Here is a 23624-nt window from a genome sequence, read left to right on the forward strand (position 1 = left end):
GTGGATGCAGATAAAAATAAGAACAGCTAAAAACATAGGTGGGGGGGGAATAATTAAAAGCAATTAAACATGGATAGAATTAACACTACACACACACACACACACACACACACACACACACACACACGGAGAGAATAAAAACAGCATGGCAATTCAACAGGCTTTTGGGAACTATATGGCTCTCCCCATCTCTATTTTATATTCTCAATTATTGATCATCATAATTATTATATTTATATCCCACTTTTCCTCTAAGGAAGGCGAGCTAACGTACATGCTTTCTTCCTCCTTCAAATTTTTCCTCTGTAAATTAGAATAGATTGAGAGGCAACAGCAACCAGCCCAAGGTCACCCCAGGGCTTCATAGTGCATGTTTGAATCCCAGTCTCCTGGGTCCTAGTTCAACAGTCTAAGTATTACACTGCATAGTTTTGTTTTGTTTTTTACTGAGAACTGGGTTGTTCATCTGCATGTGTCCTGCAATGTCCACATACTTACAGTGTGAACTTTCTAAACTGGTGTTGTTGAGTTTGCAGGGCAGCAGTTGAAGAAGGAGCAAAAAGGGTTTTCTTGTGTGTGTGTGTTTCTTTGCGGCGCGCGCAGTTATACCCATCTTTTAGATTTAGGGGAGCTAGTCTCAAACGTTTGTTGGGGGAGACCTAGGTTTTTTTTGTGGGGGAAGTTATTTGTCCTGTCTTCAAGCTTTTTATGATGGAGGACCTCTGTAGCCACCCCCAACGACACGATCTCAAGATGGAAGGGGAGGGAACAGCTGCAGTCGCCTGCGATTCCTGCGCAATGTTTGCCATCTTGCCAAAGGTTGCAGGCAGCTTTACCTGCAGCAATTGCATGTTGATTGCCCTTTTAAAAGACAAAGTCCAGCAACTGGAGGAACGTGTAGCTACGCTCCAAAGAATTAGAGAGCTGGAGCTCTTCTTGGAAGCAACAGAGCACACCGTCCCCACCAAGGAGGAGACAGGGGACTCCCCTGAGAAGGAGGATAGTTCACCAACACAGGAGCCAGATATATGGAGAAACGTGACTCAAAGAAGTAGGAGGCCCAGGGTTCACTCTGATTGTTTAGAAATACACAATCGCTTTGAGGTCCTCTCCCCTAGCATGGAAGACGAAGAGCAGACTCCATTTGAGGATCTCTCCCTCATTACAGTCGATCAGGTATATGAAGACGAACAGCAAAGTCAGTCCTCAGGGAATGTGCAGGCGACCTTGGAACGGACAGCTCACGGAAGAACCCCGACCAAACCCAAGAGGAGGCGTGTAGTGGTGATAGGGGATTCCCTACTGAGGGGAACAGAAGCAGTGATCTGTGGGCCTGACAAGATGTCTCGGGAAGTGTGCTGTCTCCCCGGGGCTAAGATCCAAGATGTAACTGAACGACTGCAAGGAATCATAAAACCCACTGACAAATACCCCTTCCTCTTGGTTCATGTGGGAACCAATGACACTGCAAGCAATAGCCTCCAGAAGATCAAAAGAGACTACGAGGCTCTCGGCAGGAAATTGAAGCAACTAAATGCACAAATTGTCATCTCGTCTGTCCTCCCAGTTGAACGACATGGCCCAGGGAGAGAGGGGAAAATAGTGGAAGTGAACAGCTGGCTTCGCAAATGGTGTAAACAGGAACGGTTTGGATTCTTAGATCACGGACTGCAGTTTTTGAAGATGGACTTCTGGCAAGTGATGGGCTGCACCTCACAACGGTTGGGAGAAATGTTTTTGCCAAAAATCTCAGAAACCTCATCAGGAGGGCTTTAAACTGACTAATGTGGGGGAGGGAGACAGTGCTCCTGAAGGTAGGAGTCTATCAATTAATGAAGATGATCATCCAAATGTCATAGACCAAATGGAGCAAACAGCACGCGGACCTAGTGGTGGGATGAAAAAATCCTTAAATAAGAGACATGGGGAAATGATTAATGGACTTCAATGTCTGTACACTAATGCGCAAAGCATGGGAAATAAACAAGATGAGCTTGAGCTCTTGGTACAGCAAACTAAATATGACATAATAGGCATCACTGAAACCTGGTGGGATAAGTCCCACGATTGGAATGTAATAATGGGGGGATACAATCTATTTCAGAGAAACAGACCAGACAAGAAAGGAGGAGGAGTGGCGTTATATGTCAGAGATGTGTATACCTGTGAAGAGATCCAAGATTTAGAACCTCAAAGCCAAAGTGAGAGCATTTGGGTCAAAATTAAGGGAGAGAAGAATAACGGAGACCTCATTGTGGGAGTTTACTATAGATCCCCAAGCCAAACGGAGGACATAGATGATGCCTTCCTGGAACAGATGACCAAGCATGCAAAAGGAAGGGAGATAGTAGTAATGGGGGACTTCAATTACCCGGATATTTGTTGGACGTCAAACTCAGCCAAGAGCATAAGGTCAAACAGATTCCTCACTGGCCTTGCAGACAACTTCATTGTCCAGAAAGTGGGAGAAGCAACAAGAGGAACAGCCATTTTACATCTGGTCCTAACCAATGTTGATGACCTGGTTAGTGGGGTAGATGTGGAAGGATCATTAGGCTTGAGTGATCATGCTCTTCTGAAGTTTACTATACAGCGGAAAGGAGCAGCCAAGCATACTAGGACTCAATTTCTTGACTTTAAGAAAGCCGACTTCATAAAACTTAGGGAAGTGCTGGGTGAGATCCCATGGACAGCAATACTAAAAGGAAAGGGAGTTCATGATGGCTGGGAGTTTGTTAAGAGGGAGATAGTAAAAGCACAACGTCAGGCAATACCAATGAGACGGAAACATGGAAGGTGCCTAAAGAAGCCAGGGTGGCTATCTAAAGAACTTTTAACTGAATTAAGATTTAAAAAGGATGTGTACAAAAAATGGAAAAGGGGGGAAACCACCAAAGAGGAATTCAAACAAATAGCCAGCACGTGTAGACACAAAGTCAGAAAAGCTAAAGCACAGAATGAACTCAGGCTTGCTAGAGAGGTTAAAAGCAACAAAAAAGGCTTTTATGGGTATGTTCGTAGCAAAAGGAAGAACAAAGAAACAGTTGGGTCACTCAGAGGAGAAGATGGTGAAATGCAAACAAGGGACACAGAAAGGGCTGAACTCCTCAATTCCTTCTTTGCCTCAGTCTTCTCCGATAAAGAAAACAATGCCCGACCTGAAGAATTTGGAGCAAATGATTCAGCAAAGGAAACACAGCCCAGAATAACTAAGGAGATAGTACAAGAATATTTGGCTAATTTAGATGTATTCAAGTCTCCAGGGCCAGATGAACTGCATCCAAGAGTATTAAAAGAACTGGCAGATGTGATCACAGAACCACTGGCAGTCATCTTTGAGAATTCCTGGAGAACAGGCGAAGTCCCGGCAGACTGGAGGAGGGCAAATGTTGTTCCTATTTTCAAAAAGGGGAAAAGAGAGGACCCAAATAATTACCGCCCAGTCAGTCTGACATCAATAGCAGGGAAGATTCTGGAGCAGATCATTAAGCAAACAGTCTGTGAGCACCTAGAAAGGAATGCTGTGATCACCAATAGTCAGCATGGATTTCTGAAAAATAAGTCATGTCAGACTAACCTGATCTCGTTTTTTGACAGAATTACAAGCCTGGTAGATGAAGGGAACGCAGTGGATGTAGCCTACCTTGATTTCAGCAAGGCATTTGACAAGGTGCCCCATGATATTCTTGTAAAGAAGCTGGTAAAATGCGGTCTTGACTATGCTACCACTCAGTGGATTTGTAACTGGCTGACTGACCGAACCCAAAGGGTGCTCATCAATGGTTCCTCTTCATCCTGGAGAAGAGTGACTAGTGGGGTGCCACAGGGTTCTGTCTTGGGCCCGGTCTTATTCAACATCTTTATCAACGACTTGGATGATGGACTCAAGGGCATCCTGATCAGATTTGCAGATGACACCAAACTGGGAGGGGTGGCTAACACCCCAGAGGACAGGATCACACTTCAAAATGACCTTGACAGATTAGAGAACTGGGCCAAAACAAACAAGATGAATTTTAACAGGGAGAAATGTAAAGTATTGCACTTGGGCAAAAAAAATGAGAGGCACAAATACAAGATGGGTGACACCTGGCTTGAGAGCAGTACATGTGAAAAGGATCTAGGAGTCTTGGTTGACTACAAACTTGACATGAGCCAACAGTGTGACGCGGCAGCTAAAAAAGCCAATGCAATTCTGGGCTGCATCAATAGGAGTATAGCATCTAGATCAAGGGAAGTAATAGTGCCACTGTATTCTGCTCTGGTCAGACCACACCTGGAGTACTGTGTCCAGTTCTGGGCACCACAATTCAAGAAGGACACTGACAAACTGGAACGTGTCCAGAGGAGGGCAACCAAAATGGTCAAAGGCCTGGAAACGATGCCTTATGAGGAACGGCTAAGGGAGCTGGGCATGTTTAGCCTGGAGAAGAGGAGGTTAAGGGGTGATATGATAGCCATGTTCAAATATATAAAAGGATGTCACATAGAGGAGGGAGAAAGGTTGTTTTCTGCTGCTCCAGAGAAGCGGACACGGAGCAATGGATCCAAACTACAAGAAAGAAGATTCCACCTAAACATTAGGAAGAACTTCCTGACAGTAAGAGCTGTTCGACAGTGGAATTTGCTTCCAAGGAGTGTGGTGGAGTCTCCTACTTTGGAGGTCTTTAAGCACAGGCTTGACAACCATATGTCAGGAGTGCTCTGATGGTGTTTCCTGCTTGGCAGGGGGTTGGACTCGATGGCCCTTGTGGTCTCTTCCAACTCTATGATTCTATGATTCTATACAACCAGGTCTTTTGTAAAGTTTGCAGGGCACTTACATACAATGGTACCTCTAGTTGAGGACTTAATCCATTTCTGGGTGCCGTTCACAACCCAAAAAGTCTGCAACAAGAATGCCTCTTCCGCACATGTGTGCAGCACAGTTGAGCGCTTTTGTGCATGTGTGAAGAGCGCAGATTGCTTCTGCGCATGCGCACGTGGAGAACCCAGAAGTAAACACTTCTGGGTTTTCTGCGTTCGTAAGCTGAAAGTCCGTAACAAAAGCGGAACGCAACTAGAGGTACCACTGTACTCATAGAACATGAGCTATCATTCTCATACTCCAGCATCATACTGTATATGGGAAACTTGCCTGTTTGTGCAGTAGCCTTGCTTCTGGCTTTCAGTTTATGAAATTGGGTACAAGTGATCTGCATCAAGTCCTGATGAGGAGAAGAAGCCAAGCTGGAGTGCAGAAGAAGAAGAAGAAGAAGAAGAAGAAGAAGAAGAAGAAGAAGAAGAAGAGGGGTTGTTTGGATTTGATATCCCACTTTATCACTACCCTCAGGAGTCTCAAAGCAGCTAACATTCTCCTTTCCCTTCCTCCCCCACAACAAACACTCTGTGAGGTGAGTGGGGCTGAGAGACTTCAGAGAAGTGTGACTGGCCCAAGGTCACCCAGCAGCTGCATGTGGAGGAGCGGGGAAGCCAACCCGGTTCACCAGATTACGGGTCCACTGCTCTTAACCACTACACCACACTGGCTCTCAGAAGAGGAGGCAGGCAGGGGTCCGTAGCAGCCAGCCAGTGCAGGGGACTGAGGGGCAAGGCATTTGCATCCACTTCGGAAAGAGCGTGGCCAATGCCAAGCCCTTCAGAACCCTGGACAGGTACCAAGGAAGAGGCAACCTTCTCCAACATGGGCTGGTTGCAGGTTGAGCTGTTGTATAGTCATTCAGCCTGATTGCCCTTGCTGGAGAATGGAGATCCTTAAAGGAAGAGGCCTCTGACATGCTGTCTAGCATTGGGTCGCTCATCTGCTGGGCATGCCTATTGCAGTGGTGAGCAGATTTTAGACACAATGCCTTTGGGGATCAGTGATGCTCCTCCTTCTCTGAGCTGCAGTCCATGGATTATGATGCTTCCTGGTTAGTGGACCTGAGCTTATCATCACAGCCCAAATTTGGAATTCATGTAGATGGTAGGTGCTACTGGCTCAACTGGCCCCCATCCTTCCATTCAAAACATTCAGAATCAGAGCATTGGAACCAACCCCAAGGGTCATCTAGTCCAACCCCCTGCAATACACGAATCTCAACTAAAGAATCCATGACAGATGGACATCCAAACTCTCTAAGGAAGGAGAGCCCACAAATTCCCAAGGGAGACCATTCTTCTGTCAAACAGCTCTTACTGTCAGAAAGTTCTTCCTGATGTGTAGTTGGAATCTCATTTCTTGTAACTTGAAGCCATTGGTTCAACTCCTATCCTCCAAAGCAGGAAAAAACAAACTTGCTCCCTCTTCCATGTGACAGCCCTTGAGATATTTGAAGATGGTATTCTATCTCTTCTCAGTCTCCTCTTTTCCAGGCCAAACATACCCAGCACTGTCAACTGCTCCTCATAAGGCTTGGTTTCCAGACCCTTGATCATCTTGGTCACCCCTCTGAACACTTTCCAGCTTGTCAATATCCTTCTTTAATTGTGGCGCCCGGAACTGGACACATTACTCCAGGTGTGGTCTGACCAAGGCAGAATAGAATGATATTATGACTTCCCTTGATCTGGACACTATACTGTTAATGCAGCTTAGAATAACATTAGCTGTTTTTGCTGCTGCATTACACTTTTGGCTCATGTTAAGCCTGTGATCCACCAAGACCCCTAGATCCTTTTCACATGTACTACTGGCAAACCAGGTGTCCCCCATCTTAGATTTGTGCATCTGCAGAATTTCACATTGGTTCCTATTAAATTTCATTTTGTTAGTCTGGGCCCATGACAAGGGTGATTTGGCTTCTTGCGGGGAAGACTCTCCCCTTCTCATTTTCCTGGCAAATGGTTGTGCTCTTTCTCCTGTTAAGATAAGCCCCCTCTGATCTTGTCAGCTCTACTGCCAGATTTTATAACAAGGGTGGGGAACCTCAGCCCCAGTGGATCCCCTCATTGACCCTCTAGTGATTTTCACAAGGCTGGCTGTAATGTTTCTGTGAATTGTGACTGATACTGTCTTTCATGCCTGGATGAAATATGGATATGGTACATATCTAGCCATGTCTGCTTTTGGTACTGCTTGGCATGTGGCCCCTCTTGAAGCTTGCCCTTGAGGGAGTGTGCCCCCAGGTGAAAAAGATTCCCCACTCCTCATCTACAAAGATAGTCCCACATTGGAGAACTCCACCCCACTCCTTTTGCTTCTTTGTGGTGACTAGTCCAGCTTCAGGTGCAAGGGGACTTGGCAACTCCTTACCCTGCTACAGTGGGGCCCTCATATGTTGGAAGCTCACTTTCATCTCTGGTTTACAGGCTGCTGGTAGCATCAGCAGGCAGCAGTTGTACTTTGGCACCCAGTAGGTTGCTGTGACCACCAGCCATCTAAATTAACCTTGGTGATTTGCACGTACATAGTAACATCTGAGGACTTTTTGTGGTTAAATCACAAATCCAGTCTTCCAGCGTGGGAGGTAGCAGAAAGTGTCAGTGGGGATGGGTGTGTGGAGCCCAGTGGTTCCCCAAGTGTGCTTGGTGCTAATGGCCCATGTGTATGAACCATCTCCTCTGTCTTGTCTGAGCTGGAAGATCTGGCAGCATCTATTCTCTGAAATTCCCTGCCTATTGATATTTTGGCCAAGCCTTTGTTATAATGCTTTCTTCACTTGCCGAAAGCCTTTTTGTTGTTATTTAGGTGAGCCTCCCCATACATTTTATTATGCACATTTGTTTTTAAATTCTGTTGATTTGTATCTATATTTTGATAATTTTATTATATTCTTAAAGTCGGCTTTTATTGCTATTTTAAATGGGCATTTTATGCAATTTTATGTAAATCACATAGAAATATTTTTGGAGTAAGTGGCATAAAAATGTTGTGTGCAATGAATGGGTGATTAATAAACTGCTTGCGGGTTGAATACTGCTTAGAGGTTTCTTTTACAATCAAGTGTAATCATATTTATTTAAAAAAATAAATATATAATGGGGCCTCACCTCCCCAATCTTCCTTTTTTTCATTTTTGAAGGAGCTGAGTGTACCATCTTGTGCCCAGACCATCCTAGTGAGCCCATCCTGTTGCGTGCCAATGAGACATTACAAGACATCCAGCACTGGATGAACCCTCCAAGAGTGAAGGTCAGTGGATAGTCCCAAGTGTGATTTGATGGATAGGTTGTCGTGGAACATTGACCCCCTCATGGGCTTCCTAGGTAGGTTTGGTTGCAACAAACCCAGCAGATTGTCTTGAAAGCGGAACTGGGCAAATTCATGGTCAGGGCACCCAGCCTGCCAGTGGCGTAGCGTGGGGGGTGCAGGGGGGGCCGGCCGCACCGGGCGCAACATCTGGGGGTTAGGGTTAGGGGGCGCAAATCCATGGGTTAGGGGGCGCAAATCCACGGGTTAGGGGGCACAAATTACTTGCCTTGCCCCGGGTGCTGACAACCCACACTACGCCACTGCAGCCTGCTCCCAACCATGGGGTGTTCTGGCACACGGCTGCCTCCCAACAGCATGGGCAGGATTCTCCAGAATGGTGGGTGAGGCACGGTACATTGCCTGGCCTATCCCCTCTGTGCAGGGCGCTGGGTTACAGGGTGACGCCCAGCCTCCTACTGACAGTGTGGGCCTTCTGCCAACCATGCACACAGGTGACATCGGGTCCCCTAAATCTATGGAACAAAGTGGTGCTGCTAGTTCATAGGTAGCCTACCCCTGAATACCAGACACAATGTCATGTTGCCTTCATGACTCTAGTTGGTCACTGGGTTCTTCCAGACTGCTGTTATCTTATAGAAGGGATTAAAATGCATACTAGAATTTTAGGTTTGCACTTTTAAGGTGGATTAAAACATGCCATCATGCAACAAATCTACCTTAAAAAAACAACAACTGGACTCCCTTTTTTGTTCGGAAAGTGATGGAGAAAAGCATAGGAAAGTGTGGCTTGGACAAATGACTAATAGGAGGATATGTATGTCATTATATATGTTCATTGTCATATAGCCAATCCACACATCAGAACAAATGGTCACTAAAGACTGGACCTAGTTTGACCACTGCATAAGCACTGTGCATGCGAATCAGGATGAATGCTCTATAAACTTGTTACCTAGGGTATCCCAGTGAGGGAAGCATGATCCTGGGCTAGCCATACATGCTTAACCTTATGGTATTATGGGCAAGTGTACAAATGTGATGGAGAGGCAGTACGTTTCCGAGCACTATTCAAAATGTTGGTGCTTACCTTGAAAGCCCTAAACGGCTCTGGCCCTGTATGCCTGAAGGAGCATCTCCACCCCCCATCATCCAGCCTGGACACTTAGTTCCAGCTCTGAGGGCCTTCTGGTGGTTCCCTCACTGTGAGAAGTGAAGTTACAGCGAACCAGACAGAGGGCCTTCTTGGTAGTTACGCACTCCCTGTGGAATACCCTCCCATGAAGTGTCAAGGAAATAAAGAACTATCTGGCTTTTAGAAGATATCTGAAGGGAACTTTTTAATGTTTGATGTTTTACCTTGTTTGATGTTTTAAGTTGTTGCCCAGAGCAGTTGGGGCAAATCAGTCAGATGGGCAGCATATAAATTATTATTAGTATTATTAGCCACATTCAAGCAGTGACTTGCTTTCGGGTAGGGGTCAGTCACATGCCAGCAAATTCAGGCTGCACAATTATAGCTGATTTGTATTTCCAGAGGAGAAAGGATTTTTTGCAATCCGAAAGGTCAATGATAGGGAAAAAGCACTGGGAGGGTTGGGTGGCTCTAGTCTCCTTGCAAACAACTCAGGATGAATGTTCATTCAGTAGTCTGTGCCATCTAAACTGACTGTAATCAGGTCAGGTCGAATGCTCAGTAAACAATGAGTTTTGATCACCTATCACCTTCCACTTCTCCCAGAAGTCCAAATTCTCAGGCTTCGTCTATCTTAAGAACATAAGAAGAGCCTGCTGGGTCAAGTCAATGGTCCATCCCTTTTGTCATCCCTTTCCCACAGTGACAAACCAGATGCCTCTATGGGAAGAAAGCTCACAAGCAGGACCTGAGCACAAGTGAACTCTTGGCTCCTGCAATTTCCAGCAACTGCTATTCAGAAGCATTGTTCCTCCAACTGTAGAGGCAGAGCATGGCCAACATGTTTAGTAGTCATTGATACCCCTCTCCATGCATTTATCTAATCTTTTAAAAAAGTCATTTAGGCTTGTTGCCATCACTGCCTCCTGTGGCAGCGAGTTCCATAGTCTAACTAGGCACTCTGCGAAGAAGTATTTTCTTTTATCTGTCCTGGATCTTCCAACATTCCATGTCAGAGGGCTCTAGGTTTCTTTCAGATTGCACATTTTCTAAGATTGCTAACTCAAAAACCTTGTCATTGAATTGGCTGTTCTGAAGATAGGGATAGAGCATTCACAGTCTATTTCTGGTCCATGCCATTCACTTCTGTTAATCCATAAATCTGCTCCCTGCTTCCCCATTTATCTTTTAAACACATAAAAATTCCCATTATTTTTGCACTTTTTCTGGGCTGAATTGTACACTGTTTTACCTCAGGTATGCATTTTTCATATGCTTTTTAATCTGAAGCATGCAGTTTTGTACACACTCAGGTACATTTATTGAATTGAGAACTATTGCAAAAGGGTGTGTGTGTGTAAAAAACTGACACGAGAACTAGCTCCAGATTTGTACATTTGCCTGTGAAGTCCAAATCAGGTGGGTCCTCTTAAAATAGCAGGCTGAACAGAGTCCTTGAGCATCCAGATTTGGAAACAAAATAAAGGAAGGGAGGAATGACCGACCTCAGACCTCAAGATAAATTTGGAATTTACATATCTATCATGGCCATTGGGGCAATTTCTTGCAGAGAATAAGACCAGAGAGTGGGTGGCCTACAATAATAACAGCCTACCCCTGCTTACAGGGCCTCCTGTCACTCTTTGCACCACACAACACATTAGAAACTTCCTTATCTACATTTTAGAGGCTCTTTCTCACCATATAGACTTTCAAGTGGGGTTTCAGGGGGGTTGTTTTTTTGGTTTTGTAATTCACTGTGAAATAAAAATCCAGGCTTGAAAGTGTTGTAGCTTTCCCCTCCCCCCTCCCTCCCCATTCTGTCCTCCTTTATTGATGCCGTTTCTTGAAAGAAGCCATAACGAGTTTTATACCTACATATCCCTGGAGGGCTCATTAGGTAGCCAGAGGAGGGGAAATAACTGGTAGTAAAAAGGGGAAAGTGGCCCAGATTGCGGGGAGGTGACAGAGAGAAAGGCTGAAGTATTCCAGGAATACAGACCAAAAAAAGGAGGAAAAAAATACAAGTCACTCTCACCCTCAATGGGAAGAGGCATGCAGAAAATCAATTCAGGTTAGGGGTGTGATGACTATTCCTTAATTTTGATCATTTATTTCAAAAGTCACATGTTCAATGCAGCTGGACAAATCACTGATAGGGTGCTCTCTTGGCTGAAGATTTGCACTGTTTCAATGCTCTTCAGAATCCCTTTCTTCCTCTGGCTGCTCCTCCTTCTTGCCCTCATTTGCCATTCATTGCCCTCATTATCCTCAACTTCATTGCCCACATAGCTGTTCAATCCAGTTGGCTGTGACAATCCACAAAAATGTGACCTAGTTCACACAAAATCTAAACCATGGTTTAGCGTTATGTGTTAACCCAGCCCAGCAACTTAACTATGGTTTTTAAACTATGGTTTGTTTGTTTGCTTGCTTGCTTGCTTGCTTGCTTGCTTGTACCCCGCTCATCTGACTGGATTGCTCCTGCCACTCTTGGGCAGCTTCCAACAGACAGTCATACTTCAGGTTGAAGTAGTTTCGGGATGAATATTTTCGGGTTGCGCTCCACGGCGACCCAGAAGTAATGGAGCGCATTACTTCCGGGTTTTGCTGCTCACACATGCGCAGATGCTCAAAATGATGTCACACGCATGCACAGAAGCGGCAAAATGCGACCCGTGCACGCACAGACACGCAGTTGCATCTTACGTTTACTTCAGGATGCGAACGGGGCTCCGGAACGGATCCTGTTCGTATCCAGAGGTACCACTGTAAAATGAAAACAGAGCTAAACATCAAGCATTAAAAACTTGAAGGTTGTCCACTAACCAAGGTTTATAATTCATTTATAAACCATAGTTATAGCTTTGCATTTTGTACAAATCCAGACCTCTTTAATTTTAACTTAAGTGAAGAGTGACAAAAAATTCAAACCACTCTCATGTCTCATCTGCTCTCACTGGTGCTTTTAACTATTATGTAATAAAACAAGGTTTAAGTGATCATCCGCCAGACACCTCAACTTAACTATGGTTTAACTATGTTTAACCATGGTTTAGTGTTACATGCAAACTAAGCTTTTATCTACAAGTGTTTCTATGATGCTGCCACACCAGATGTTGGATAGTGATATTGAGGCATTCAAATGGGCTTCCACAGGCAATGGAATGAAATAGTGCAAATTAGGACAGTGAGGGTGAAGATGGCAATGTAAACAAAGAAGATGACTGGAATAACACGCCTATGTTGGAAATGAGTGTTGAAAACAGCTAAAAATGAATAGTGCTTTACAACACTCTAGGAAATGATCGTGGAGTGAAGCAAGTTGTTTATGTTCAGCCCTAATTCAGATTTGTTTAGATGATGAAGGAGGAAAATGTCCTTTACCCTTACTGTCCTCACCTCATTTGCCTGCAACATGGACTGAAATACCATTTCTCATCTAGGGATTAAGATCACTGGGTTGCTACAATCACCTACAAGCTTGCACTCCCCCACTCGCACAGCAAGCATAAATTGAGGCCTTTATGAAAGGAATACATTTCCCAAACCACTAGAATTCAATTGAAGATCTTCTGTAGCAGGTCACCGAAACAGTGTGCAGCTATCTCCCTTTATATGCCTACCTCTGAGAGACAGAATGCCCAAAACTCACAGCACAGGTTTAACAAATACAATGGTAGGGATGGCCACAAGGAAATATGGGCTAGATTGCAGGTGTAAAATTGAAGGCAGCTGTAAGTGTTGGGTGTTGGAGGACACCCATGGCACCTGTATGACATAGGTGTGTCTTGTAGACAACATCAGTGACCAGAAAGCAGTGTATGGGGGTCATTTGCAGTGCCACAGCCACTGGTTAGCCAGCTGAGAGTGAGTGTTATATAAGACAGGGCCATTAGACTTTTACGATGCCTGTTACCACCTTGAAAACTTTCCCTCTGGAATTGAAACCAGGTTGGGGCCAAATGTAACACACTGGCATTTGCTGCAGCTGACACACATTTGCCTTGCAGCTGCTGCTGCTGTTAGCACAAGGACTTGGTATTGCCGTCTTCAAATAAATATTATTAAGAGGAAGAATAGCAACAGTCATTCTTTCCACTTGGAAAAACTTTAAGGCTGTAATCTTGTTTATTTTAAAAGCATTTCTGAATCATTTCATACGTCAAAAATCTCTAAGCGGTGTACACGAGGTAGGTTAGGTTGATAATGAACTGGTCCAAGATCACCCAGTGCGTTTCAGGCTGAGTGGAAATTACCCCTGTGCCACACTAGCCTCCTTCCCTCCTTTTGTCAAAGAGGATGCCTGGAAATGCCACTCTATTAGGGATGTTTTTGACTGTATGGAAGAGAAAGTCTTGCTATCTTCTTGTCCCTTGTGTGCCAAGTCTCCCAGACTCCGCAGATCCCTAAGGGGTTAATAACCAAATGAGACAACAGCATATAGTTTTATGGGTTCCAATAGGTCACAATCAGTTACAGTTGTGAACTGTTTGGCATAGGCATCGGGTGAAGCCAAATTATATCACTCCAGCCTGGGACAGCATCTAAGGGTAAATCACCACTAGGGGGCTCTATGACCTGCATAAGATAGGGGTATCCCCAAGGGGTCTCTGTTGGAGGAGTGTCATAGCCCTAGCCCCTGCCTGGATGTCAGACAGAAGCCACTCCCCATGGATCCCTTTAACAGGATACCATTAACCAAGGAAGGGCAAGCAGAGGCTACAACCTCCCCTCCAGCCAAAACCAAGGCTTCCCCAGTACCTAACCTCACGAAGTTGTAATGATTGCTACGAGGTAGGCAAACCAAATGGCCAGTGCCAATTTGCCAAGTGGAAAAAATTCCTGCATGGCCCCAATATGGCAGCCAACATGATCCATAGCAAGGTCATAGTATGAATTGCAACAAAATTAGAGGGAGGGAGATCCGGCAGAAGAAGGGACTGCCAGGCTGGGCCACAGTTTATACCGCCCCTCCTGGGAGCAGGCCCAGGTGGTGCTGATTGGCTGGCTGGGCCTGCCCCCAGGGAAAGCCCACCCAAGACCTGCGGGCTCAGGTCAGTCGCCAGTAGGCAGTCAGTTAAACCCCGCCCCCCTCACCAGATCACTGCAGGGCCCATGCTCTGGCCGCAATACCACCCACCAGATAAGGTGAGGGGAATTATTGGCACCTCTAAGCTCGTTTGCCCTCAGGGTTCAGGGGAATAGAATCTGTTGCTTTTCCCGCTTCTCATTATCCCGAGGCCCATCTTGATGACTTCATCAATCTTTCCAAATATTAAAAATAAGAACATGCTCCTCTATTCCTCATCTTGCGGTAAATAAGAGATTGAAATGAAATGAAATACTATCTTCCTGTTTGTGGCAAGCACCAGCCCTTCAGTTTCCAGAGGGTTGTCAAGGGCTCGATTGGGAAGGCATCTGACCCAAGAAAGGGGGGCCCCTGCTGAATTTTGCAGTCTTCTCGCTCACTCAGCAAATAAACAGCACGGGGCTCTCCTCCTCCCCGCCCCCCTGCCCGGCCTTCCCCAGACTCCTTTCCCTTCCATTTCACACAGACCAGGCCTGTTGCAAGACAGGTGGAGCAATCTGGGCCCTGAGTAATAGTGGAAAATCCGAGTGCATTGGAAAGATAAACAGCCCTGTGCAGATAGTATAAAAGTCCTTTTTCTAGCACATACCAGGTAAGCCTCAAATGACCGAAACTGTAAAAACACACCAAGGTTTCCCCACAGACAGATTAAATTAGCCTTCAGAATTAGCAGGGGGGAAAGGGTAATGTATGTGTGTGTGCATAGACCACCACACTTTTCGTAAAAACCTGATGAGACTGAACACATGCAAAATAAATGCCACCAGTGTGTTGCCATGAAATAGCTTGATAAAATGGTATCCTGTCTCTCAGTATCCTGTTGCTCAGTGGAGGAGCATCCACTTTGCAGAAGTCGCCACAGGTTCGTTCCCTGGCATCTCCTGGTAGGACTGGGAATGTCAAGTGTATGAAATTCTGTTAGCCAGCGTAGACTGTACTGAGCTAGGTGGACCAATAGTCTGACTCCATGAAAGTCAGCTTTCTACGTTACTGTCTCTTAAGGAAAATGCCATAGCTGAGCTTTGTATGCAGACCACCGCAGGTTCAATCTCCAGGAACAGGGTTGCCATATTTAAAAAGTGAAAATCCGGACATGGTTTGGGGCACAGTTGTGAGCTTTTTAAAGTTTTGCCCATAGCTGTAATGAGCTAGATAGACCAGTGAGTCTGACTTGATATAAGACAGTTCCTTCTGTTCCTAATGTCTCCCTGCTTCCTTTCCTCCATCTAGAACGTTGTCTGCACCGCTGAACTCAAGTGGTATCCTCATCCTGCACTGATCCACTGCATCAAGGGTTGTGAGGTGAGCATCCATGAGCCAACTCTTGCATATGTATTCTTGTGTGTGTTAAACCAAGCAACACTAAGAAGAAGAGGAGGAGGAGGAGTTTGGATTTGATATCCTGATTTATCACAACCCTAAGGAGTCTCAAAGCGGTTAACAACCTCCTTTCCCTTCCACCCCCACAACAAACACTCTGTGAGGTGAGTGGGGCTGAGAGACTTCAGAGAACTGTGACTAGCCCAAGGTCACCCAGCAGCTGCATGTGGAGAAGCGGGGAATCGAACCCGGTTCACCAGATTACGAGTTCACTGCTCTTAACCACTACAACACGCTGGCTCACTAATTAATAAGATGCATCAGCTGATTGTGGAGTTTTGTGGATCCCCTTGAAGCATGCTCCACAATATCTCTGAAGGCACCCCCCCCCCAAAAAAAATGTAATCTGACCTTAAATGATGTCAAACTTTGCCTGCAAGGGGTTTGGGAGATAAGAATCTGACCCACTGGGCAGATCCAGCTCCCTGTCCCTGTCCTAGCAAGAGGAATTCATTGTTCCTATTGAAACGCTGTTGGGTACACAGTTACAGATAGGTAGCCGTGTTGGTCTGCCATAGTCAAAATAAAAAAATTCCTTCCAGTAGCACCTTAAAGACCAACTAAGTTAGTTCTTGGTATGAGCTTTCATGTGCATGCAGATATGTATCTGAAGAAGTGTGCATGCACACGAAAGCTCATACCAAGAACTAACTTAGTTGGTCTTTAAGGTGCTACTGGAAGGAATTTTTTTATGTTGGGTACACAGTGCATTTCGCATGAGGCTACCCTTGTATGTGATCCAGAAGCTGCAGTTATAACAGAATGTGATGGCCAGGCAGCTCACAGGAGCAAGCTACTGGGCACATGTTACTTGCCAGCTGAGAGAGCTGCACTGGTTGCCAGTTTGCTACTGGACTAAGTCTGAGCTCCTTGAGTTAGTTCCTTGTGTCTGAAATTGGAGATCAGGCATGGGGGTGAGGGAAGGAGCAGCTGCGGACATCAAATGGGTGGGGGGAGGAGAGAAAGCGGAGTCACTCCAGCACATGGTTTGAGGGGGAGGCGATGGGGGTGGGGGACCATCAAGCTAGGGCAGCCAGTTGTGGCAGCCAGCAAAGTTGCATGTCCACTGTGGCTGCTACTGCTGCTTTCCTGCTGACTGAGAATAGCTGCTCCACCAGGGGAAAGTAGTGCCACAGTGCCTTGAAGTATGGGAGATCAGCTACCCTGTTCTCTGTCAGTGTGAGCGGAAGGCAGCACCTTGCAATCAGCTGCCCTGGTCTCCCTCAGCATGAGGGAAGGCAGCTCAGATCAGCAGTGTTTTCGACAGAGATCATTGTGCAATATTGGCAGCGCCTTGAAATCGGCTGCTTTGCTTTCCCTCGCGCGAGGAGCGCTATATTGCTGTGTATTGCTGGATCAAAATTGTTATCGTGATGTGATTTCAAAACCGATTTTGGCCAATATATTGAAAAATTGCACAGCGCTAAAACATACCATAAAATTTGTGATATTACAGTGCAAAAATGACAAAAAAAATAGTTGGGGAGGAGGCAAGGGATGGGGCCGCAGACCCCCTAGTGCGTTCCACAAACCCCGAGAACTTCCTGGACCCCTAATTGGGAACTCCTGGCCTAGAGTTTAAGACATTCCTAATCCTACCTGGAGATGTCAAGGATTGAACCTAGGGCCTTCTGCATGCAAATCAGATGCTGTACCACTGAGCTATGACCATTTGCCTAATAATAAATTAAGACTCCGGCCTTCAGAGCTGATTTTAAATAAGAACATAGAGAGCTGCCATCCAATAAGTCAGACCATATAGCTCAGTATTGTGGCTCTCCAGGGTTTCAGATAGGAGGCATTCCAAGCCCTACCTGGAGATGCCAAGAGTTGGAACCTTCAGTGTGCAAAGCAGATGTTCCGCCATTGAGCTACAGCCTTTCCCCAAAATTCAGTGTCTTCAAAAACCTTAAACTCTTAAAAAATAACCCCCACTGTTTCTCTTTTCTTTATTACCTCTTCTCACCTTAGAGCTTTCTGGTGACACTTACATCACTCATTTCACACTTTTCCTTGAACTAAAAATTACCTGCAACAAATTCCAGTTCCCCCTTTAGAGAAAAAACCACGTATATAGGAAGCAGAGGATTGAAAAGAAAGGGAGGAAGAGATGAAAGAGAATCTTAATACCTATGATTAGAAGTTGTCTCACTGCTCCATTAATAGATCTGTGTTTACGCTTTGCACTTAACTCATCTCCTTGAAATTAGCTCACTCGCTCTTGAGGTGTGTATGTGCATACAGACATAGTTTTGGCCAAGACGTGTTGTTTTCACTCCCTGGTACAGCTACAAGATTTGATTAAGGGTATGTGTGTGAATTTTCCAGTAGGTCTCCTATGTTTGCTTAAAGTCATTGCAAAGCTAAAGAAAAGGGATGAGGGTGTGAAAGATGGAGCTCTGAGCAGCTTGGAGGAAGGCAAACAATAACCACACAACAATGTGCAACGAAAGGATGCCAAGGTGTACACATGTGAATGTATTCAAATGATCCTCCTAGCCAGTCTTCCCCAAGCTGCTGCCCTTCAGATGTTCTCAGACTACAACTTCCATCATCTGTGACTGTTGGTCATGCTGGCTGGGTGTTATAGGAGCTGTTGACTGACATCATCTGTAAGGAACCATCGTGGAGTAGTCTGCTCCAAGCTCGTGGAAAGAGATCAGAAGTGATCTCTCTACTTCCCTTCTCTCTTCCTCTCCTTCCCTTTCAACTTAAGAAATTGTCCAACCATCAGACCATAGTTTCCCATTCCATCAAAGCATAGTAAAGTATGGTTTTTATAAAGCAAGCCATAGATTGCTTACAAACCAGGAGTCATATTCCAGGGTGTGGTCTGTATAAACACATGAAATAACGACTTTAATGAAGCTAATCAGGCCTGGTTCTGGTAAGTTCCTGGTTGGGTGACCGCTTCAGAACCACATGTTTGTCATCTTGGGAAGATAGTGTGGAACGTAAAAATCATAATTTTACAATCATGTGTATTTGTGGGTTGGGTTGAAGGACTTGGACGTTTATCCTTGACAACAGGAGTATGCCCAAGACTGGAATATGCCTGAGACCCCTTCTTCATTTATGAGCTAGAAGGCATAATCCCCTTGAGATTATTCAGAAGTTTAATTTAGTTCAGAATCTGGCCGCTTGGATTCTGAAAGTTTTAGCTAAGTGAAACTATATTATACCAACTCTGAAAGAATGACATTGGCTGCCTACTCGTCCCTGAGCCTGATTCAAGTGTTGATGTTAACCTTTAAAGCAGGGTTGGGAACCTATGGCTCCCAGAGACTGTTGGACTTCCATTCTTATGGGGCGGGGCAATAACTCAGGGGTAGAGCATCTGCATTGTGCGTAGAAGGTCCCATGGTTCAATTCCCCAATGGCATCGCCAGGTAGAGCTGTGTGAGAGGCCCTTCTTTGAAATCCTGGAGAGATGCTGCCAATCAGTGTAGGCAGTGCTGAGCAAGAAAATTCATTGGTCTGACTCAGCGTAAGCTTTCTCTGACCTCTGTTCCTGTAAGTCCCAGCCTGCAGGCCAAAGATGGTGGGAATTGGTGTGCAACAACAGCTGGAGGATCACAACTTCCCTATTCCTCCGTTAAGGTTCTAAAGGTCTCAGGACCTATATACCTGAAGGAACACTTCTTCCTGTACCATCCTGTTTGTGCAGTAAGATCCTTAAATAAAGCCCTTCTCCGACAACCATCAGTTGGGGAAGCCTGGTTATGTTTGCACAAAGGAGAGGTGTTTGTGCAGTAAGATCCTTAAATAAAGCCCTTCTCCGACAACCATCAGTTGGGGAAGCCTGGTTATGTATGCACAAAGGAGAGGATCTTTTCTGTGATGGCATCCCGGCTTTGGCACACACTCCCTAGAATGGCTCTGTGATTCATTTCATGCCATTATCTCAGGCATTTTAAGCTGGTTTCTAAAATATGCAGTGATGGTGGCGTTGAAGGAAGATTAAATGAATTAATGGCAGTGTAATGGGTATGAGTTACTCGTGCGTAAACTGGTGCCTTTCTCGGCTAATTTGCCTTGTTAAAACTTTCTGACTGCACAGCCCCTTCTCATGGTGGCTGCCTCAGTCACTGGCAGAATCCGTCAGTGGGTGTTTCTTGAACCTCTTCCAACATAAAAGTTGTTTGACACCCAGTCTCCTCCTCCTCTCACTGCGCGGGAGTCTTCTGCGCAGGGAAGGCGTGGGTAGCGGAGGACCTGGGCTCTCCTCACTGATGTCCAGTGAAGAGTCCTGGAGCCCTCTCTCCACTTCCCCCGTCTGCCCCCCTTTATCCCTGGTGTTGCGCTGATTGGCTTCCCCCTCTACTGAGCTGTTTCTCCCCCTGCTGCTGGGTCCTTCGCCAGCATGATCTGGGAGCCTCCCTTTCGCCTCTCGCTCCGATATCAGTTCCCTGACAGGCAGCAAAGGCTATCAATGGAAAATAACCATGCTGGTTATTTTCTCCCTGCACTGTTGGAGGCAGCAAACCTCTGAATGCCTGTTGCTGGGAATCACCAGTGGGGAAAGCACTGTTGCACTCAAGTCCTGCTTGTGAGCCTCTCAGAGGCATCTGGGTAACCCGTGTGAGAACACGATGCTGGCCTAGATGGGCCTGTGGAAGAGTTTTGTTGCTGTTTCTGTTCTACTGTACAGTGGTACCTCGGGCTAAGAACTTAATTCATTCTGGAGGTTCGTTCTTAACCTGAAACTGTTCTTAACCTGAAGCACCACTTTAGCTAATGGGGCCTCCCACTGCCGCTGCACTGCCACCGCACGATTTCTGTTCTCATCCTGAAGCAAATTTCTTAACCCATGGTACTATTTTTGGGTCAGCAGAGTCTGTAACCTGAAGCGTCTGTAACCTGAAGCATCTGTAACCTGAAGCATATGTAACCCGAGGTACCACTGTATTGTGTTGCTGTACAGTGCCCTAGAGTCCATCAATGAATAAAGAGGAATTTAGAAATTTACAATGAGCAAGCTGACAGCTCTCCTGTCATGGTACTCAATGAAGGGCATTGATGCTCCCCTCTAGCCCCTCAAGGGCAGGTTTGCGTATGGAGAGAGGGGAATAACTGTGATTTAAAAACTTATGGGGTCTAAAATGTTTCACAGTGTCCCCTTGAAATATTTATGAGCTTGACCTTGGCTCCACAGAAAGGAAAGAGTGCCAAAATGTCCTCACTGATTGTTCTTCAGATGTCCCTATGTTTTATTTCTCCTGCTATTAAAAAACAAAACAAAACAAAACCCCACACAATTAATTAGCTGCAAACAAAACAAGGGCTGCTTTTAGCTCCCTACTTCATTTTCCAGAGACAGTTTCTTCTTCCGAAAGGACAGTGTGTCTCCATCTAGGATTAGCGGAACAGGAGAGCCCTAATGGTCACATAATGGGAACTGTGGGATGCAATTAAGTGACCCCCACCTGCAAAAACAGCAGCAGGCAGGACAGTTTCATGGGGAAACAATGAAATGGTGTGATTTTTGTGCAAGCAGCCAACTGTGTTATAAGTGCGTGAGAAGAGCCCTGCTTCTGGATCAGGCCAAAGATCCATCTAGCCTAGCATTGTGTCCTCACTAGGTCAGCCAGGTGCCCCAATGAGATGCCTGCAAGTAGGACCTGAGCACAACAGCGCTTTCCCCACCTTTGAATGCTAGTAAATGGCATTCAGAGGCACACTGCCTCCAACTTTGGACATGGAACATCATTATAGCTAGTAGTTATTGAAAGCCTGCTCCCCCTTGTATTTGTCCAATCCACTTTACAAGCCACCCAAGTTGGTGGTCACCCACTGCATCTTGTGGGAGTGAATTGCACAGTTTAAGTATGTGCCATGCAAAAGTGGAATTTGGAAGTCAGAACTCATCAGCCATTCAAAGGCAACTTCAAGCCCTGCTTGGCTAGGCGTGGATTTACCTTTGTGGCACAGCATGCGGCATGTCACAGGAGAGGTGAAATGAATCACCGGTTGTAATAGTGACACCAGGTAATTGACCAATAGGCCTTGTCCATCAGCCAGAAGCCCTGCTGGGGGATAAGTGCCGTTGTGCCCAGGTCTTGTTTGTAGGCTTCCCATTGGGGCATCTAGTTGGCCACTGTGAGAGCAGGATGCCAGAGGAAGTGGGCCATTGGGCTGATCCAATGTTGTTGTTGTTGTTGTTGTTGTTGTTGTTGTTGTTGTTGTTGTTGTCATCGTCGTCGTCTCAATTTGGCTTCTTTCTTTCAGCCTTTTATGGGAGACAACTATTGTGATGGGAACAATAACCGAGCCTTTTGCAACTATGATGGTGGGGACTGTTGTGCCTCAACAGTGAAGACTAAAAAGGTAAGCTGGCACCCTCCTGATTTTATTGCAGCCCCCATATGGAAGAAGAACACTAGAGGGAAGTGTATTGCTGTTACTTCATTAGGGCAGTGTTAGGCAACCTGTGGCCCTCCAGGTGCTATGGAACAACAACTCACATCATATCCCTAGCCACTGGCTGTGCTGGCAGGGGCAGATAGGAGTTAAGAAGGCATCTCAAAGGCTACATGTTCCTCATCTCTGTGTTAGGGATGTCAGTGACAGATCTCCTGCAGATAGTCCTGTGTTCAAAGGCATAGCTTGCTTTGTTCAGATGTGCCAGAAAGTACTGGTACATTTGGGGATGTTTTGTTTCCTGTGGAACATGCTGCCACTCTTTTTACTTTTTTCTTGTCTAGATGCTGGGCCTTAACTACCATGATGTGTTAGGAGAGCACCAATCAGAGTTAATATTTTAATGGGGTAAATTACTAGCTCAGTGGTAGAGTGACTGCTTCACATGCATGTTGAGTCTCCAGCCTCTTCAGGTAGGGCTGGTGGTGACCCCACTCTGAAACTCTGGAGAGTCACAGCTGCCAGTCAGTGTAGATAATGGTCTGACTCTGAATAAGGCAGCTTCCTATGTTCCTAGTAGGTAACTGGCTGATTTCTATCCTGACTCACTTCTGTTGAAATGGAAGAAGCGCTGCAACACTAGAATAGAACCTCTCCAAAGTGGAGGACACAGATCTGCCAGAAATTCTTAAAAATATTGGCCGTATTTAAACAATGAAATAAATGCACAAAGTATTGGACATTTGGTGTTTTTCTGCAAACACTGAGCAGTTAGTACAAAGTCAACGTGTTCCCTGCCACTTGTAACAGTGAATCAAAATAGAGGTCAAAATGTACTGTCCAAGTAAAGTAACAAAGCTTTTGGTGAGATGTGAACACATCTGGAGCGGATAGCGGAGTAAAATTATCTATATCAAAATTTATCTACATCAGAGGTAGGCAATGTGGTGCCCTCTGTATCTTTTTGGACTGAAACTCCCATCATTTTTGGCTAATAGTTATGCTGCCCTGGCATGATAGGAGTAGGAAGCCAACAAAATCTTTAGGGCATTATACTGACTATTCCAGATCTGTATATTTGCTCCAAAACAATTGAATTGAATGAATGCAAGCACATTAGGAGAACAGAGAGCTGCCATACTGAGCCATACTTTTAGTCCGTCTAGCTCAGAATTGTATACACTTATTAGCGGTGTTTCTGACAGGGGTCAGTCCCAGCCCTACCTTGAGATGCCCGGGATTGAACCTAGGACCTTCTGCATGCAAAGGAGATGTTCTGCCAACTAAGCTACAATTACCATTTATTGTTTGATGCTTTTTGTTTCTGCTTGGAAATTGTGATTCAGTTTATGCCCCTCTTTGTAATGTGTGTTGTTCTGTGGCTTCCAGGAGCTTGCAGGTACCTGTTGGGTATGGGATTCAGACTCTTGGTCATTCGGACAGTGGGGCCCAGCCCTGAGAAGTATTTTCCTTTCTGTGATCAGGGGCGTCTTACCCATAGACATTAGTGGCGCAGGGCGCCAGAG

At 45.6% G+C, this 23624-nt stretch overlaps 1 protein-coding gene across 1 annotated transcript in view; it reads left to right on the forward strand.

Annotated features, from left to right (window-relative positions):
• PAPPA (pappalysin 1) overlaps positions 1–23624 on the forward strand; it is a 243570-nt gene that overhangs the window by 199617 nt on the left and 20329 nt on the right. The window contains exons 19-21 of the mRNA XM_082208779.1: positions 8004–8113; positions 15589–15660; positions 21967–22065. Coding sequence (XP_082064905.1) covers positions 8004–8113; positions 15589–15660; positions 21967–22065 — 281 coding nt within the window. The remainder of the gene's footprint in view (positions 1–8003; positions 8114–15588; positions 15661–21966; positions 22066–23624) is intronic.

The sequence above is a fragment of the Podarcis vaucheri genome (assembly GCF_965113315.1).
Source record: "Podarcis vaucheri genome assembly, chromosome: Z".
Lineage (NCBI taxonomy): Eukaryota > Metazoa > Chordata > Lepidosauria > Squamata > Lacertidae > Podarcis > Podarcis vaucheri.